This window comes from Solanum tuberosum, unplaced genomic scaffold (assembly GCF_000226075.1).
Source record: "Solanum tuberosum cultivar DM 1-3 516 R44 unplaced genomic scaffold, SolTub_3.0 scf00504, whole genome shotgun sequence".
Classification (NCBI taxonomy): Eukaryota; Viridiplantae; Streptophyta; class Magnoliopsida; order Solanales; family Solanaceae; genus Solanum; species Solanum tuberosum.
In genome coordinates this window covers 259886-277764 of record NW_006239420.1, presented here as the reverse complement: position 1 = coordinate 277764, position 17879 = coordinate 259886, and the positions used below count along the sequence as shown (strand labels likewise).

At 34.2% G+C, this 17879-nt stretch overlaps 2 protein-coding genes and 1 long non-coding RNA gene across 6 annotated transcripts in view; all 3 read right to left on the bottom strand.

The window, feature by feature from the left end:
* Window positions 1-7511, bottom strand: part of LOC102588550 (protein PHR1-LIKE 1) — a 12515-nt gene extending 5004 nt beyond the window's left edge. Inside the window, exons 1-5 of the mRNA XM_006364502.2 lie at window positions 7289-7511; window positions 2074-2752; window positions 1738-1948; window positions 1582-1658; window positions 1442-1481 (exon numbers count right to left, since the gene is read on the bottom strand). Of these exons, the coding sequence (XP_006364564.1) occupies window positions 1442-1481; window positions 1582-1658; window positions 1738-1948; window positions 2074-2664 (919 nt within the window). The 5' untranslated portion in view covers window positions 2665-2752; window positions 7289-7511. The remainder of the gene's footprint in view (window positions 1-1441; window positions 1482-1581; window positions 1659-1737; window positions 1949-2073; window positions 2753-7288) is intronic.
* Window positions 7512-10586: 3075 nt separating this feature from the next.
* LOC107058366 (uncharacterized) lies at window positions 10587-11336 on the bottom strand. The gene is made up of 2 exons (XR_001471990.1): window positions 11216-11336; window positions 10587-11063 (listed from the first exon to the last, which is right to left on the bottom strand). It is a non-coding gene; the product is annotated as an uncharacterized lncRNA (long non-coding RNA).
* Window positions 11337-11421: 85 nt separating this feature from the next.
* Window positions 11422-16439, bottom strand: LOC102588120 (pentatricopeptide repeat-containing protein At1g13040, mitochondrial). 4 transcript variants are annotated; one of them, XM_015303995.1, is made up of 5 exons: window positions 14609-16439; window positions 13801-13969; window positions 13420-13505; window positions 12988-13099; window positions 11422-11591 (listed from the first exon to the last, which is right to left on the bottom strand). In XM_015303995.1, the coding sequence occupies exon 1, from the start codon at window positions 16162-16164 to the stop codon at window positions 14629-14631; it is 1536 nt and encodes a 511-aa protein (XP_015159481.1). In that variant the 5' UTR covers window positions 16165-16439; the 3' UTR covers window positions 11422-11591; window positions 12988-13099; window positions 13420-13505; window positions 13801-13969; window positions 14609-14628. The 4 variants fall into 4 exon arrangements, with proteins under 4 accessions (XP_015159481.1, XP_015159480.1, XP_015159483.1 ...); XM_015303994.1 differs by having other exon boundaries at window positions 13801-16439; XM_015303997.1 differs by having other exon boundaries at window positions 11422-11573; window positions 13801-16439.
* Between the last annotated feature and the right edge of the window lie 1440 nt (window positions 16440-17879).

The window sequence follows — 17879 nt, the reverse complement described above, 5'->3', positions numbered from 1 at the left end:
TTGTTAGTTTCTTCCTTCTCATGACAAAAAAAACATCTGGAGACAATCTGGAAGCCTCTTTTCTTGAGTTTTCCCTGAGTGAGACATGCCCTTCTGATGACCAACCAGGTGAAGCATTTCACCTTGGTTGGGGTGTTGCCCTTCCATATTTGTTTCCAAGGGCCAAGAATTCCCCCAGAGTGAGTCATGATCTCTCTTATATAGTCTACGCACAGAGAGCTTACCATCAGAGTTATGTTTCCATCTTATACCATCTGCTTCTGTTGTAGGGCCTGTGAATTCACCCAATTTGAGAAGTAGTTCAGCAATTCTATCCACTTCCCAATCATTTAGATTTCTCCTGAAAGTGAGGTTCCATCCCTGAGGGGACCAAATCTCAGCAATTTTAGCCTCAGGATTGGTACAAAAAGAAAAAAGATCGGGGAAGACCGAGTTTAAACACTCTTGTCCAATCCACTTGTCCTTCCAAAAAAATATTTTGTTACCCTCTCCCACCTTGACCACCAAATTCTCCTTTAGACTATCCCATAAATTTCTGATTGATCTCCAAACTGATACCCCATACGTGCTATCTACTACATTAGACACCCACTCCTCGGTCTGCCCATACTTGTTGAGAATTGCTTTTCTCCATAATGCCTGATCTTCAACCACAAATCTCCAAAGCCATTTAGAAAGTAAACTTTTGTTCTGGACCCTCAGTTTTTTTATGCCAAGACCTCCTGTCTTCTTGCTTAGTAAGGCTGTCTGCCATTTAACTAAGTGTATTTTTTTCCCTTCTTTGTTCCCCGACCATAGAAAATCACGCCTCAATTTATCCAGCCTTTCTTCTACCTTTGCTGGTAAAGGGAAAAGTGACATAACATATGTAGGCAACGCATCCAGAACTGAATTGATCAGAGTGACTCTTCCTCCCAGAGATAGATAGTTTGCCTTCCAATTAGCCAACCTCTTCTCTGTTTTCTCAATGATTCCATCCCAAATCTCAAGCTCCTTGTGATTATTCCCTAAAGGCATTCCTAGATAAGTAGTTGGTAAGTGCTCTATCTTGCATTGCAAGATGCTTGCCAACAGCTGAATATTTGCCACTTCCTTGATTTGGAAGATGCTGCTTTTCCCCGAAAGAATGTTACCTTTCCTTATTTGACAACTATTTAATGACACCATCCTCATTTTATCCATATTGGGTCCCACTTAACACTTTATTGGGAAGAAAAGTCAATTAAAAGCAAGCACTAAAAGAGACTTTAATAAGGGCAATTTGGTATACACAACAAAGTCTTCTCTTATTTCTTAAACTTCATGCCCGGTCAAACGGTGCCACATAAATTGGGATACACAAAACTCTATTTTTTTCAAAAGAAAATTGACAGTTGAAGAGGGAGACAAAATTAAGACACATGTAAGAAAGCAGACAAGGGAAAAAGAAATTGATGCGTACCCTCTGATGCTTCTGGTTTATATCTAGCTGTTCGATATTTCTGCATTATAAGAAATTGTATCACAGTAAAATCAGGTAATAATACAGTATGTCTATATGTGAAAATATCGAACTTTGAGAATGAGAAATGAAGAACAAACCTGCAAGTGACTTTTTACATGATAGATGGTCAAACTTTCAACTTTCATTAACTTAAGCACACCCTTGGGAGTAGCTCCTGTATTTGAAAATAGAATTATTAAGTTAGACAACAGTACAATACTTATTTAAGATTCAAAGTAAGGAGCGCAAATTACTTTCACTTCCACCAAGCTTGTTGACTGCTTCCACAAAGGCTTCATGAAGTTCTGGTGTCCAACGCATCCGTTGTTTCGATGAAGAACCACTCCCAGTGGATGATGCAGGAACAACAGCAGATGTTTCTACAGATGCAGTAGGAATTTGCTGGAATGGTTGAACTTGGTGTACTGGGAAATTTGAAGGTTGATTTTGTTCCTGATATTGCATCTTTAATCACACAACAAAGAAATGTAAGAGCCATCTCCTTTTTAGTTATTGAAGGGAGAGTAAGAAAATGAAAATTAAATTAAGATGAATATATATACAACAGTTGGGTATAGAACAGAACTGACCTTTGGTTCTGCATCAGCAATGCTAGTATCAACCATCCAGTTAGAAGTCAAAGCATCATCATCATTCATTACAAGGTCAGCCCATTCCGGCCAATCACTTTGTTTACTAAGATCCTCAGGTGGGATGTGACAATCACCTGAATTTCTACAATCAAGCTGAGTGTTCTGGACAGGGGCATTTACCGAGTAATCAAGGTAATCAGGCAATAACTCTGTACGCCAGGATTCACTATTTACATTAACATACTGGCTTGATGCAGCACCTTGAAGAACTCCAGAATTAGCTAATGGAATTGATGCCTCATTAATTGTTGGCTGAGAAATGAAAGTTGCAGGTGCCAAATGCTCATCATAAGGCAGAACAGATGAAAAGTCAAGATTGGTCGAGAACTCCGATGGTGAGGAAAACAAATGACCGACAGCCCCACTGTTTGAAGGAAACGAAGAAAGGGCAGCCCCTGGCAACTTAGGATATTTCTCTTCCAGACTTGTTTGAAGCACAGGTAATGAAGAATGAGCTCCTGATGCTCCAAAATTACTGAGTTGATGTGCACCCGTCCTCTGGACAGATAAAGCAGGACGCGCCTCCATAACCTTTATTAAAAATATTAAATACTACTATATTCACCTCAAAAAAGAATCTTCTAGTATTTCATTTGCTTATGGGAAGGGCTTATTCCTGCATTAAGAAGAAAGGAAATAAAAATCTTAGAGAGCTAGTAAGCACAAAACCAAACAGCATGTTAACATGTTTCTTCAAAGATTGTTGAAAACCATGGCCGTGCTTAGAACTAGACTAAATCTTTAAGGAAAAAGAAAATGTTACTACACTAAATATTAGCAAAACCAAATAGATGATAGAGTGGAATTAAAATACGTGAACACAAATTAGTGAAACTGAAAAAGATCAGTATTCCCCTACTAGAATCAAATTTGATGGTGAAAAGTAGTTCATCAGTATGAAACATAAGCAAATGGTTGCATGATACTACATGCTAAAACCAATAAAATAAAATTTATGTTTCAACCATATGATAGCTAACTTCACAAACAAGTGTAAAATCAGGCATAGTTTATTGCTACACAACTGGCACCAACATGTAGAATATCTTACACAGCTGTACAGTCCTTCTGTGAGCATGATACTCTTAATGAAACTTGAAGCTAATACGCATTGCAGGCTTCTAACCAATCAAGAGAAACTCATTATTGTCATAATTTTACGACAGCGCATGTCTGAAAAAATAACTTTGAACTGCAGCATCATTGCCAATACAATGATCTGCAAACAAAAAAGTAATATGAATCGTATGCGGACACTCTATCCTTTCATAATATATGAAGGATTCATAACATACAGGCGCAAAGCTATTTGTAACGAGGTTATAACTTAAAAAGGAGGACGATATCAACTTGAAGCATGTGTATAGCTTGCGGTTTGGTAGGAAAAGGACTTGTGCAAGACAGTAACAACTAGTAGCGCATGTACTACTGCGGTTACATCTCAAAACTTGCTGTAAGATTTGGACAAGTCTTTCTTCAGTTATTTTAGACTTCAGTTTTGTATTAGTTACTCCCCTGTCCCATTTTATGTGAGGTAGTTTGACTCGGCACGGAGTTTAAGAAAGAAAGGAAGACTTTTTAAAACTTGTGGTCCAAAATGATTGATAGAAATTTGTGTGGCTGTAAATCATTTCATTAAGGTAAAATAGACAATTTATAGTTAAATTTTTACTTAATATAGAAATGTGTCATTCTTTTTGGGACTGACTAAAAAGGAAAGTAAATCACATAAATTGGACAGAGGGATTATATTTTATCATTTAGTTAGATAGTTTTCTATACTCTACTGGTTACCTCTTCCTACTTTCTAGGATTTATCTTTGCAAAAATTGATTATTTCCATTGCAATAAGCTCCATTGGAGGCCCTTCAAATACAGATACTTTTCATTCCACTTCTTTGTATTTATATGGTCTCAGATTCTTTTTTTCTCTGCACAGCGGCCTCCTCTACCCAGTACATCACCATTATCCTCAAACACCTGATCCAATTCAATCCAGCATATCAGTTGCCCATCAATCTATCTAGCAGCCACAATTTCACCACCTGGAAGGCCCAGATTGCCCTGCTGCTCCATGGCATGACCTCTATGGTCCCTCTTGATGACTCTACACAGTCCCCTCCTGAAACAGTCTCCATCAACTATCCAAGAGTTGATAAGGATTGGTTTGGTTGAGACAATTACCATTGCATCCACTATCTCTTCACACCTCTTTGTCGAAAAAATTGCAAACCTACATCTTCAGTCTCAATCACCATCTCAGTCGGGTCTCCAAAGACACCAAATCATTGCTGAATAGCCGCGATAGATTCAATCTCCCTTTGATGAACTTATTTTAGTAGGTTCTCCCATCATTAATGAAGAAGCTGTGGTGAAATTACTCTTCAACCTCGGTCCAGAGTTTCCTGAGATCTCAACAGCCATACGGGCATATGAGACTATCCAATTACTTATGAGGAAATTTTTTATAAGCTACTTGATCATGAACTATTCCTCAAACATGAGAATCTTAAGAAAATTACCACACAGGTCACAACAGCTGTTGCTCCACAGGGCCGCACGCAACACTCGACACCCACCCAACACCAACAACAATTGACATCCACCAAACAGGATGTTCAATCAACCCAAATGCAACTTCTCCAACTAAACTGCTGTCAACTTTGCGACTGCTTTAGACATATAGCAAATGTCTGTTGGCGTACGGTCCCATAACCACTTTGCAGCAAAAGCAAATTTAGTTGAACAAACAACACCAAATGACCACAATGCTTTTCTTTGGGAGAAGATTCATGCAGACGTGTATATATCTCAACCTCCCGGCAATGAGAAGGCGAATCATCCTGAATTTGTCTGCCATCTCAAAAAGGCTTTTTACGAATTCCAATGAGCTCCTAAGGCTGGGTAGGAAGCATTCACTAATTCTTTGATTCAAATGAGGTTCTAGATGTCTGAGTGTGATACTCTCTTTTTGTCGTGCACAATATGAGAGTTACTATTTATATACTGATCTATGTGGATGATCTCATACTCCTGGGCAATAATGAAACAGTCATTCGACATGTCATTACCTCTCTTTTGAAAAAAATTTCTCTCAAGTATCTTGGCTTACTGCACATTTTCTTGGACATTGAGCTTGGGGTACATTGGGATGCCTATGGCTTGTTTCTAAGTCAATCTAACTACATACAAGAAGTGTTACATGGCAATCAGATGCATAACTGCAAAGGTGTTTAGTCACCCATAAGCACATTTTGTGAACCTACTGGTTGAATGACAGAGCACCCAAAACCAATGGCAAAGAGTACATGAGTAAGCTTGGTGAGCTTCAGTACCTTCATCTAAAGCCGGACCTGATACTGCATAATCAGTAAACAAGCTTACTCAGTTCAACACATCTCCCTGTGGTTCACGGGAAGGAAGTTAATTCTATCCTTCAGTATATTAAAAAGGCATCCCAATTCAGTAATCGTATTTCCCCACAGCAATCTCTCTATACCTATGTAATATGTTGATGCTGATTGGGCAGGTGATATCAATGACCTGTCACTCGTTCTCTGGTTACATTGTTTATCTAGGCACAACAGCTATATCCTGGTATTCTCATAAGCCACCAACCTCTCTCGTTCCTCAACTGAGGTTGAGTATTGTGTGTTGCTTCTGCCCTGTTGGAAGTGAATATGATCAGCCATATGCTCAATGATTATCATGTGTTGCTCTGCTGCTCCTATAATAGTTTATGATAACCTTCGGGTCATGTACATTGGCGAGAACATAGTACATCGTACCAAAATGAAGTACCTTGAGGTTAATCTTCACTTGTTTAGAACCAAGTCAGAAATGGCCCACTCTGAGTATCGCACATCCACACTGCTGATAGATGGGGAGATTCGGGTGAGATCCAACTTTTGATTCATCAACTTGTAGAACCGCTCACCATATGCTGTTCAAACCGGCCTTCCAGCGCACCAAGTTAGGTGCTATCTCTTAACACCTAACTTGAGGGAGGCATAATAGTGCATGTACTACTGTTGTTACGTCTCAGCACTACTTGTTAGATTTAGCGGAGTCTTCCTTCCATTATTTCAGGCTTCAATTTTGTATTAGCTATTATCATCCTGTTAGTTTGTTTTCTATACTGGTTATTTGTTCCTACTCTCTAGGAGTTAGCTTAGCCCAATTGGTTTACTTCTTATGTATATAATAGCTTAGCCCAATTGGTTCACTTCCTATGTATATAAACTCTATTGGAGGCTCATCAACCCAGTTCCTTCGTAGAACATGTACATTCAAGACCAACCACCTTTCTTCACAGATTCCCTTTTGTTTCGTATGAAGTTCATATCAAAGTTAAGGTAACAAAAAAATATCTACAAAAACCTAAAGCGCCCGCCTTTACTTCCATACCACAACCAAATAGAATCAATAAATAAAAAAGTTCCCAGGAATTCGGACCTCAGAGTCAAAAAAACAAAAGTTTCAACTTTCAATTCAACGATTCTACAAGATAAGCCAACAACAACATACCTAGCGTAACCCCACAAGCAGGGTTTGAGGAAAGTAGTATGCACGTAGACCTCACCCCTACCTATGTGAGCTAGAGAGGCTATTTCTGATAGACCCTTGGCTCAAAAGAATAACCCAACACTACAAAAAGAATATCTACAATAACCTAAAGCTCCTGCCTTTACTTCAATACCACAACCAAATATACTCAATAAAAAAGTTCACAGGATTTCAGACCTCAGAGTCAAAAATCAAAACTTTCAATTCAACAATTCTACAAAATAATCCAACAACAACAACCGCATACCCAGCATAACCCCACAAGTAGGGTCTGAGGAGACCAGGATGTACACAGACCTTACCCTGGTCCGTTTCCAATAGACCCTCGGCTCAAAAGAATAATCCATCACTAATAACCATAGTATGCAATTGAATCAGATAATCAGAAACCCTTTAAGCTTTTCAAATCAAATAAGAGTTACAACTCAAAAAACTAAAAAAAACTACAGTTATGCATGGAAACATTAAAATTCCTACCTCGCATCATTTTTATTTTTTTTGTGGAACAAGAAATTAAAACTCCGATTATACACCAATTCAATCAAAATTCGATAAAAATAACGATAAGGGTATAAGAAATTAATACCTAAAAAAAATTCAAAATCCAATGAATTCAGAAACGATACAGCTCCACATGATTCGAACTCATAAAACAGGTGAAATCGGAGTTCAGGGAATTCATCGGCGCCGTCGCCGGTGAATCGGAGATGAAAATGAACGGTGGACGATCGCAACTTTTTCTGGTGGCTGCTTAATTTTGTAGTACAAAAAAAAAAGTACATCAGATTATAACAATCCCATTAGGATTCTTATTCAACCAAAAAAAAAACAAATTGAAAATAAAAAGAGTTGATTGTCAAAAATACATTTAGGGCCTGTTTGGAAGGACACCTGATAATTGGATTTGGTGTAATTGGTATAACTGTCTTGTCCTGTTTGGAGTAATTACTTGGTCAGCATGTAATTGGTGTAATTGGCGGGGTAATTACACTCTACAATTTACAGGCAAAAGTTGTGAATTGCTGGTAATTACATGGTGTAATTACCACCTGATTACTTTTTTATTTCTATTTTAATTTTTTTTATTTCTATTATTTTAAGTTCTTTTTTTAATTTTATTATTCTAAAAAATTGTAAAGTTTATTATATATTTTATATTATTATATTTCATTTTCTTCTTATTCTCAACCTTACTTTACGTGATTCTATGTAATTTTTTCGTATGATCTATTTATTTATGCCATGCTTATTTTCTCATTAGCATAATTATATTATATTCTAATTTTAAATTAAAATAGAATTTATTGTTAAGTAAGGTTATAGACTTACGTTTTCTTTATTAAGAAAAATTAAAACTAAATCATATTTATTGCTATGTTGAAATTTGTTATAAGAGTATTATGTTAAAATTTTTGTTTTGAATTTATAACTTATGTTATATTTTCAGTTTCATTTGTTTTAGTAATATTGAATCTACATTTGCACGTCATTTTTAATTAGAGTTGATAAATTATATTTTTGTCAAAACATTTTAATAATTTTATGATATTTTATCTTTTTTATCAAAACATGCATTTCACGATGTTCGTAGAAACTTCATACTTTTAGTGTTACGATCAATTCAATTGAAATATATTAATTTGAAAAAATATAAATCAATTATTATTTTTTTCATAATATTAGTTACAGAAAATATGTTTATTAATTAATATATTTTCAAAAAAGAATATATATCTTAAATATTTAATTTAATGTCATTTATAAAGTTTCTTATTTGTCTAGTATAAATTTTAAATAATTAATTTTTATTTTTAAAATTTATTATAATTTTATGATTGCAATTGTGCATCCAAACATAACACGTGTAATTACACTGTGTCATCCAAACAGGACATGTGTAATTACACGGCAACCAAACATGTCAGTGTAATTACCAGACAATGTAATTACTAGGCTGGTAATTACTACCCTAGTAATTACACCAATTCCAATTACCAGGTGGCTTTCCAAACAGACCCTTAAAGTATTAATTTTTCGTGAATTTCATAATTTAATTATTTATTATTTTATTTATCTGCGTAAATCATAACATATCTGAAATGCTGAGTTAATTTACACGCGTCTATTGCCAAGTGGGAATAGTTTGGTTAACTCGGTATTATGATGGCTTAGATAGGGGTCAAGGAAAATTTAGACAGTTGAAGTATGAAACTCGTAAAAAATGGATAGTTAAGATATATTTTTAAATATTAATTTAAATTAAAATCAAATAAGGAAAAAAAATAAAGGAAAGTTCTTTGACTTTAATTTAGAAAGGTGTATATTGAATAAATTGAAATAAAAATAGATGTTATTTGGTTTGATTCAATATCTTTTAAAAAGTCAATTTTATTAATTTAAGCTCTAATAAACTAAAGCTAAATATTTTGTATATTTATATGACCAAAACAAATATAAACAAATTGCGAAAAGTCAGAATTATGAAAGTTAATTTATTTGGTATCAAAGTTCATTATTTAGAACACCATAGAACCTAATAATAAATACTAATCATTTTGACAAATTCAATTTGTTTTAAATATTTTTTTCTTTTAAAAAGATTTTTATTTAAAAAAATAATAATTTGTATTTCTTGAATTATTAGACTATTAGTTAAAGGTGTGTTTGTCGTGGAAGATAATAATTTTCTTTAAAATGTTTTCGAATTTTCATGTTTGGTTGACATGTTTTTTCTTTAGGAAAATAGTTTTTTTTTTTTCAAAAAAAAGATTTTCTTAGTGAAATTACAATAACAATATTAGCATACTCAACGTAACTACACAAAATAAGATTTGAAAAATAGAATGTATCAAGACTACCTTAAAGATAGAAATGTTGTTTCCAATAGATCCTCAACGACGACTTCTCTAATAAAGTGATATTTCAAATTTATTATCTCCTTCTCACTTTTTAATGACCCCAAATCCCCGATCCTCGAATCTTATTATAGTGTTTCCCTAACTTAAAAATGAATATTTTTAAATAATACTTTTTTACTTATTTATTTACTACATCAATAAATAAATAAAAATAATAATATTTTATAGAAAATATTGTTTTTATACCAAACACATCCTGAGTGAAATGCTTAAATGTGAAAAAAAAAAGTAAGAAAAAAGCAAAGTGGGAATATGACTGTGAACTGTGAAGGATCCCACTTTATAAAAAAGGCAATGCAATTTGATGGTGAATGAACAACTTTTTGGGTGCACGTACGTGTGTTAAAAAAATTAAATTGTTCTACTTTTATTTTTTATTAAAAGAACGACATTGATATATTCATTAAAATGTGATTCTCATTATACTTCATCGAAATAGATAAGATCAATACAAATACTTAACAATCTAGTCGCTTGCGTTCAAGGTAGCTCGGTTCAATAGAGCCTGTGAGCGTGATATTTTGTCTAACTCGAAGGAATTAACGAGAATCCACACAAATAGTGGAACATGATTATCATCGACTTGTGTTATAAGGTGTTGAGTTAAGTCCAATAACGAACACAACCCTTGTGTTTAATTACCATTATTAAAATTAAAACTCTAAATAAACAGACTGTTGATAAAGCCGGAGGAAGGTAAGGATGACTAGAATTAGGTCGACAGATCGATTGGCAATATTTAATTCTTTTTAGAAAATCCAGAAGTTCTTTCATTCTTTTTTTTTAAAAATAAATAAAATGAGACATCTAAGAAAAAGATAAATGATAAATTTACATAAATACTTTAAAGAGATAAATTATTTCTATATGCATTTTTGCAGGGAACAATTCGATTCGAATATTTAAATGGACTACGACAAGTCACTACTAAAGCAAATGTCCATATACCAACAACAACAACAAAAAAAATCCCAAAGGCATCATATTGATATCCTTCCCTGTTTATTAGAAGTTTTGAATTTGAGCCCTTGAAATGAAAAACTTCTTTAATGGATCTTTCGATGTGAATCTGAATTAGTCGAACCAATAAATTTCAGACTGAATGATGAAACAAAAGGGAAACCATTACCCCTTTTTTAACCTCAGGTTCATGTGATCTTTTAGCTTCTAATTTTCTTTTCTTTGTCGTAGTTTCTTACTCCGCTGCACTTTCTTTAGATAGTTGCAGACGAAGACTTGTCCTCTGCAACCACCTCCTTCGCGGTCACTGGTTAAAAGGTTTCACACAGCTACTTTCAAGATCAATTACTCGATTTTTGTTACTATCTGCCGCTTTTTGTACCTTGACCATCGAATTATTCTGTTGTAGTTACTGTTCCGAATGCTTTGTCATGCTCTCTATAGTATTTTGTCATTGCTTCTTCATTTCTAGCAATTGAAAGGCTATCACAGGCAAACAGTTAGATTTGAGAACCAAAGATCAAAATATTACTCACACCATAGTCCAACCTCTATAATAAATAGAGGGGGTCAATATCTAGCTCTACTTCAATCTGAACTGGACAGAAAGTTTATGATAAATCAAAATCGCTTACTTGAGTACGTAAAATTTTCTCGTCTACTTCAATTTGTTTTTCACCCATACCCTTGACCTGTCCTTCAGCTTGACGCTCAAGGTGAGTCCACATACGGGTTTGCCCAGTTGTGCCAATGATATCTGAAAAAATTCAATTGGTTATGCGGAAGTGCAAAAACTACTTTCAGGATGCAATACCGATAATTAAAGTAGACTTGCCTGTAAAGATGCTTTCACAGGTTTCCCCTTGGTGAAAATATCCAGTACGGGAGCAGTGAGATCATGCACTCTAGCATATCCACCAAAAGTTGAAAAAGAGCACCATTAAACAATCCGCCTATGGATTACCTCCAGTTGAATTTACCCATCTTTCAAGTCTAGAATTAGATTAAGTACTACAACAATTAAAACAAAAGAAAATCAAACACAAGTAGCTAGGTGGACAAAAAATCTGCATAAGACTGAAAGCATATGCAACAACAACAGCAAAACACAGTGTAATACAACGAGCGGGATCTAGAGAGGATAGAGTAGAGTGTACGCAGACCTTAACCGTATTTTCAAAGGTAGAGAGGTTGTTACCAATAGACCCTTGGCAAGACCAAAAGCATTGTAGGGACAGAACTAACTTAAAACTAAAGTAAAGATGCAAGAAAAGTATTCATAAAATGAGCAAAAAATTGTTGAGAATACATTGTCTTTGATCATCTTTCACCATAAAAAATAAGTTCATTAACAGTATTCACCTACGGGGAAAAGTGCCTTTGCATTTACAAATTACTTACCACACTATACAACGAGATGAAATAAATAGGATGCCAAATGAATGGAGAGAACATGAGATCCATGGGTATGACAATTTGAAGGAGACTGACTTCTAGCTTCAGATAATTCAAGCTTTCTCCTCCTATGTTACTTGTTGAGTAACCCCAAGAAAATCATTGAAACTACGAACCTAAGCATGAAGAGCATGTGAACTCGAGAGTTTGTACTTCTAGTTCAAATTTAACCAATTATTAGAACACTCCTACCCGATTTTTCTCAAACTATTCTAGCTAATTATGCTCGTCTATGTAGAGCGCTACTCCAACAGAGGCTAGTAGGCAAAAATAGAAAAAACATCAAAAGAATTGGTCCAAAAAGAGGGGGGTTTAGTAATTTGACAAACAATACATGACTGTCCTCAATGATTGTTCAACTCTTAAATAATACTCCCTCTGTCCCAATTTATATGACTTATTTTCCTTTTTAGTCAATCCCAAAAAGAATGACACATTTCCATATTAAGTAACAATTTCACTATAAAATGTCTATTTTACCCTTAATGAAATGATTTACAGCCACACAAATTTCTATCATTCATTTTGGACCACAAGTTTTAGAAGTCTTCCATTCTTTCTTAAACTCCGTGCCGAGTCAAACTACCTCACATAAAATGGGACGGAGGGAGTATCATTTATTCTATGCCTTCATTGGGGAGAAAGTAAGGCTAGTCTATTAAAGAATTCAGACCACTATTTCAGGACATTATTGAAGTTCAATTTATGGAAATTGCAATGAAATGAGTATAACTTTCAATAACAAAGACATGATATTTATACAAAAGTATGTTCATCCAAAGAAATGAAGACATTCCAACAAAACTTAAAAAGATGCATCGATAGATTGATGCAATTAGAAATTTCTATTGGTCAATATGTATGTGCGAGTTACATTTAAAAAAATCAAAGCTCAATATCATTGTGCAATTTATCACCATTGACAAAATTGAGAGTTAGAGAAAAACGATACCTTTTGGCAACTATAGTATTTCCCTTCTTCTGCCTAAAAATAGTTTCATCAACTTATGTAGAAATTGCTCAAATCGTCTCACGAGTAAGCAAATTCAGAAAAAGCTGCAAATCTGCAACAGAAATATACACAGGTAAGAAAAGTGGGAAGAAACATCTTTTGAATGTCTTTTTTCTTATCTTCTCCTTTCATATTTACAAATTGTTTTGTATTTAGACAGAGAAGAGGAAAAACTAGAATCTAAAGAGATCAGAATATGATGTAGATAAACAACACTGTCAGATTTTCCTCTATTTTAATGGACTTGTGGTAATTCACTGTGTAACCAAACTAACCTTTCCTGGCTAGCTCTTTTCATGAAACTTAACCACATGCAAGACACATGGAGCATAGAGAAATCTGAGAAGGAAGAGGGAAGATGTAAATGCGCACCTAACTTCACTATCATAGATTCCAGTATCACTGACATGGTTCAACTGCAAGCATTTCTAAATGATACCTCTTCTTGTGGTCATTCACTACATCATACAAAGAAACATATATCAGTAACCAAAAATTCTCTTTATTCTTGTAGGTAAAATGTCAAGAGTGAATACTCTATATTGCACAACAGCAGTGTATTTTTTAATTTAGTTGCCCCTAAAAGTAAAATCAACTCAATTTTGCACTTCACTTCAACTGCTCACAAGTTCCTAGAAGTTTAACCATCAAGGCAGCTGATGTTAAATCGTCAAAACAATCATAGTACAGAATCCATACTGAGTAAGAAAGCATTGCCTTCAAAAAATCAGTTTGAATTTCTAAAGATTATACCTCTGGAACTTTCAGTCCAGAGCAGCCAGATGAATGTTCATCTTGGGTTAAACAACTTGAAATCTCGGTGATTTTGGCATTTCCTTGAATATAACAGGTCTAAAATAATGAGTTCTGAGAGCTGCAAATCCCATAGAATTTTCCAATGGAGGATTCAAAGCAAGTCAGCCTGAAATTCCAACTTCCAATTAAACCATCTTAAAATAAAAAATATTTTAAAAGGCAATCATAAGTTCCACGATATCTGTTTGTTTGAAGCAGAAATATTCATATTCTCCAGGACAAATCTTTCAATCTCAACTAGTCAATCTAAAGTTTTAGATGATCCAGAAATATATAGAATAGTATTTATTGGACAAATAAGCCATAACAACAACAACATACCCAGTGTAGTCCCACAAGATGGGGTGTGGGGAGGGTAGGGCGTACATAAACCTTAACCATATGGAGGTAGAGAGGTTGTTTCCGAAAGACTCCCAGCTTAGGTAACACAAATCAAAGAACATACAAAAGGAAAGAAATAAAACATGTACTAAGGAAGCATCATGTAGCAATAGGGAAGGAAAACAGTAACATCAGCAAAATCATGTGATAACCAAAACACAAGACACAAACAGTAGTTGCAAGACAGGAAACTTTGCAAAGACTGTTGATTGTAAAGCAGAAACAGGTACAGGCGATATTTGACAAATAAGCAACTGCCCAATATGCAAATAAATATCAGAAACATACAAAAGATGTAACCACATAGGTGTTCCATCAGAAAATGCAAAAAGATATAACCAGATGGGTGTTCATAGATACAAACCATTCAGGATACTGTGCAACCTATGGGTTGATTGCATTAATAAGAGTCTGAGATAAATCTCGGTCAAGAGTAAAACCCTTTTCCATCATCTGATCCCAGATTGCACAAGCCACTGAGAGGTTCTTCTCCTGTATGAGACCTCCAATAATTAATTTGAAGGTGATTTCATCAGGATTCAAATCTCTGGCTTGCATATCTTCATAAAGACTCAGTGCTTCTGTTACTCTAGAAGCCTTGCAAAATCCACTGATTAGTGCATTATACGAGATAACATCAGGAGCAACACCCTGTTCCACCATATCACGGAAAATGCTCTCAGCCACCCCTAATTTACCTGTCTTGCACAGGTTATCTATAATAGAAGTGTACAGTACACGATCAGGAAAAAGGCCCATGCTGGTCATCTGATCAACAAGTGCCTTAGCTACACTAGAATTGCCTTCTTTTAGAGAAGCTTCTATAAGAATCGTAAAAGTTACAACGTCAGGGACAATTTTTTTTTGCTCCATCTCCTCGAAGAGATTGTATGCCTTCTTACTGTGGTCTGTCTTGCAGAGTGCTCTAATAATAGTATTGTAAGATACAACGTCTACCAATCCTTTGGTTTCCATCTTGTCGACCATTAACTTATAAGCCTTATCTAATCTATTCGCTTTGCAGAAACCTCTGAGAAGCTGGTTATAGCTGTAACCATCAGGTTCCAACCCATTTCCTTCCATCTTCTCTATCAACTTCACCGCCTCTTCCAACATAAGCTCGTTACAACAATAATTCAAGAACACATTATAAGTAACCAAATCTGGTTCACACCCATTTCTCCTCATGAATGTCTTAATTGCTTGTGCTTTGTCAATCCTACCAGCTCGACAAAATCCATTTATCAGCGTATTATATATTTCCGTGTTGAATTTGACTTGACCCCTTAGAATACCCAAAGTCAGCTCATAAGCCAAATCAACCCTACCACTCCCACACAGCCCAAAAACAAGAGCTTTGCAAGCCTTATTATCTGGTCTTAAACCTTTCCTAATCATCGTATGCCACATTTCAACAGCATTATCGAACCGTCCAATCCTACACAACCCACTAATAACAATAGTATAACTCACTACATCTGGCTCTCTCCCTTTCTCTCCCATTACTCTAATCAACTCCAAAGCAATATCCACCAAATTTTCACTACACAAAAGATTTAAGTACATATTATACGCCCAAAAGTTCGGTACAATCCCAACCCTATCCATATCATTTAATAACCTACTAATAAGATCAAAGTTCTTAACTTTACACAACCCACAAATAAATTTTGAATATGTCAATGAATTCAAAGAAAACCCAACTGGTTTCATCTCATTATAATATCCTTCTGCTAAATCAAAATGCGAAGTACGAATCAAAACACCAATAATTCTATTGTAATCAATGCTGAAAACTCTACAATCTGATTGAGTCATTTTGTCAAACACTTGGAGTGCTTCGTTTACCAAACCAGTTTTCACGTAATTTGAAATGCGAGTACGATATATGAGTCTATGCTTACCAAGAGCTTTATACATATCAATCAATATAAACTCTTCAAAACCCAAAGCATACTCTTATTTTTTTCAACAACAGTTTAACAGTAGAAGTTGTGGGATTTGCAATGAGATGGGTGAGGAAAAAGGGAAGGAGAAACTGGTTTTAGCAATGGAGAAAAATGGCAGAGAAAGAGAGATTTGGGGGCTGAAATCAATGGAGAAATCCAATTCTCAAATAAAATTTTAGGGTAAAAGGATCAATTTGATAGTCACCATGTTAGAATTTTTTTGAGTTTTATATATGAGTTACTAAAAATTTAATGGCATTGTTATTTAAATAATTTCAACTAAATAATATATATAAAGTAATAAAATGTTTTTGAGATTATTTTATACATGTAAAAAATAATGGAAAAAAATAAATATTTGATGGATAAACAAACATAAAATATTACTATTAAATACATTTTATTAATTCATTATTCAAAACACGTTTCAACAATCATTTGCTGCAAATTTGAAATCTAATCATAACAGTGACACACATTATAATTGTAAAATTTTAAGATTAAGTATTAGATTCATTATATTTTTAACTGTGATTATTTTATATTTTCGTCTGTGTGTTGTTTCTCTATACTTTTAAGCTCAAACGAAATACAAAGTTCTTTTTATAGTCTGCAAGATACATTACTTTTGCTTTCAGGTTAAGTTGCTCGCATTTGGGTGCGTGAATATCCAATATTTGAATAGATCAAAGACTAGATAAGCTATTTACACTTCTATTTATTTCAACAATGACATTTTTTCTGTGTAGATTCTCACATACATATAGAGACATGCCCCTTGTGTTATACCATTATAACTAAATATATCTATGTAAGCTTTGCTAGAGTTGCTATATTTTCTTTCTAATTTGAATTCTTAAGATACATAATTTCAACAAAATCACATGCAAGTTATTATACATTGTCACGTTTGATATTGTATTTTGACTACTGGTCTTAATAGTTACATGGTTACTATGGCCAACTTAACCAATATGGTTCTCTCAAATTTCTTTCATACACTTCATTAAATGTTGTTGTTGGGTTTTAAAGGTGGGAATAGAAAATAAAGAATTGTGATTTTTACAAAGGGTTGTGACCTTTACGAAAGGTTGTGCCTTTTCTAAAGGGTGTGACCTTTCTGAAAAATTATCTCTTTTCCAAGAAATTGTGACATTTCCAATAAGACACAATTAACAATCTTTTCTTACTACCCTTTATTGGTTATAAATAGAGAGGTTTTCTCTCATTTTTCTGCATTGTATTCTTCCCTTCTTTTGCACACATTTCTTACAAATAAATTCGATCGATCTTGTCTGTGTATGTGATCTCCTATTGCTGTCTTTTTGAGTTCGTTGAAATTATCGAAGTTTGAAGTTCCGCTACTTTTTAATGGTTAATCCGTTTTATCTTAGGAGGAATTAATCAACAAACTCGAATACTTGAGGGATTAAATTTTTTAAGGATACACATTGAATTCTGTTAACTCGGATAGTTCTTTTCTTTTCATCCTTATTGTTTCTGATTTGCTAATCATAATACAAGACATAACAGTTGCAAATTTTTTTATGGAACTTGTGATATTAGCACATGCTCTATCTAGTTTTTTTTTTTTTTTTTTTTATTATTATTCTATTCTACTTTCTATTCTACTATATTATAAAAGAGAGTTTAGGGCCAAGTATAATATATAATATTCAAGATTGG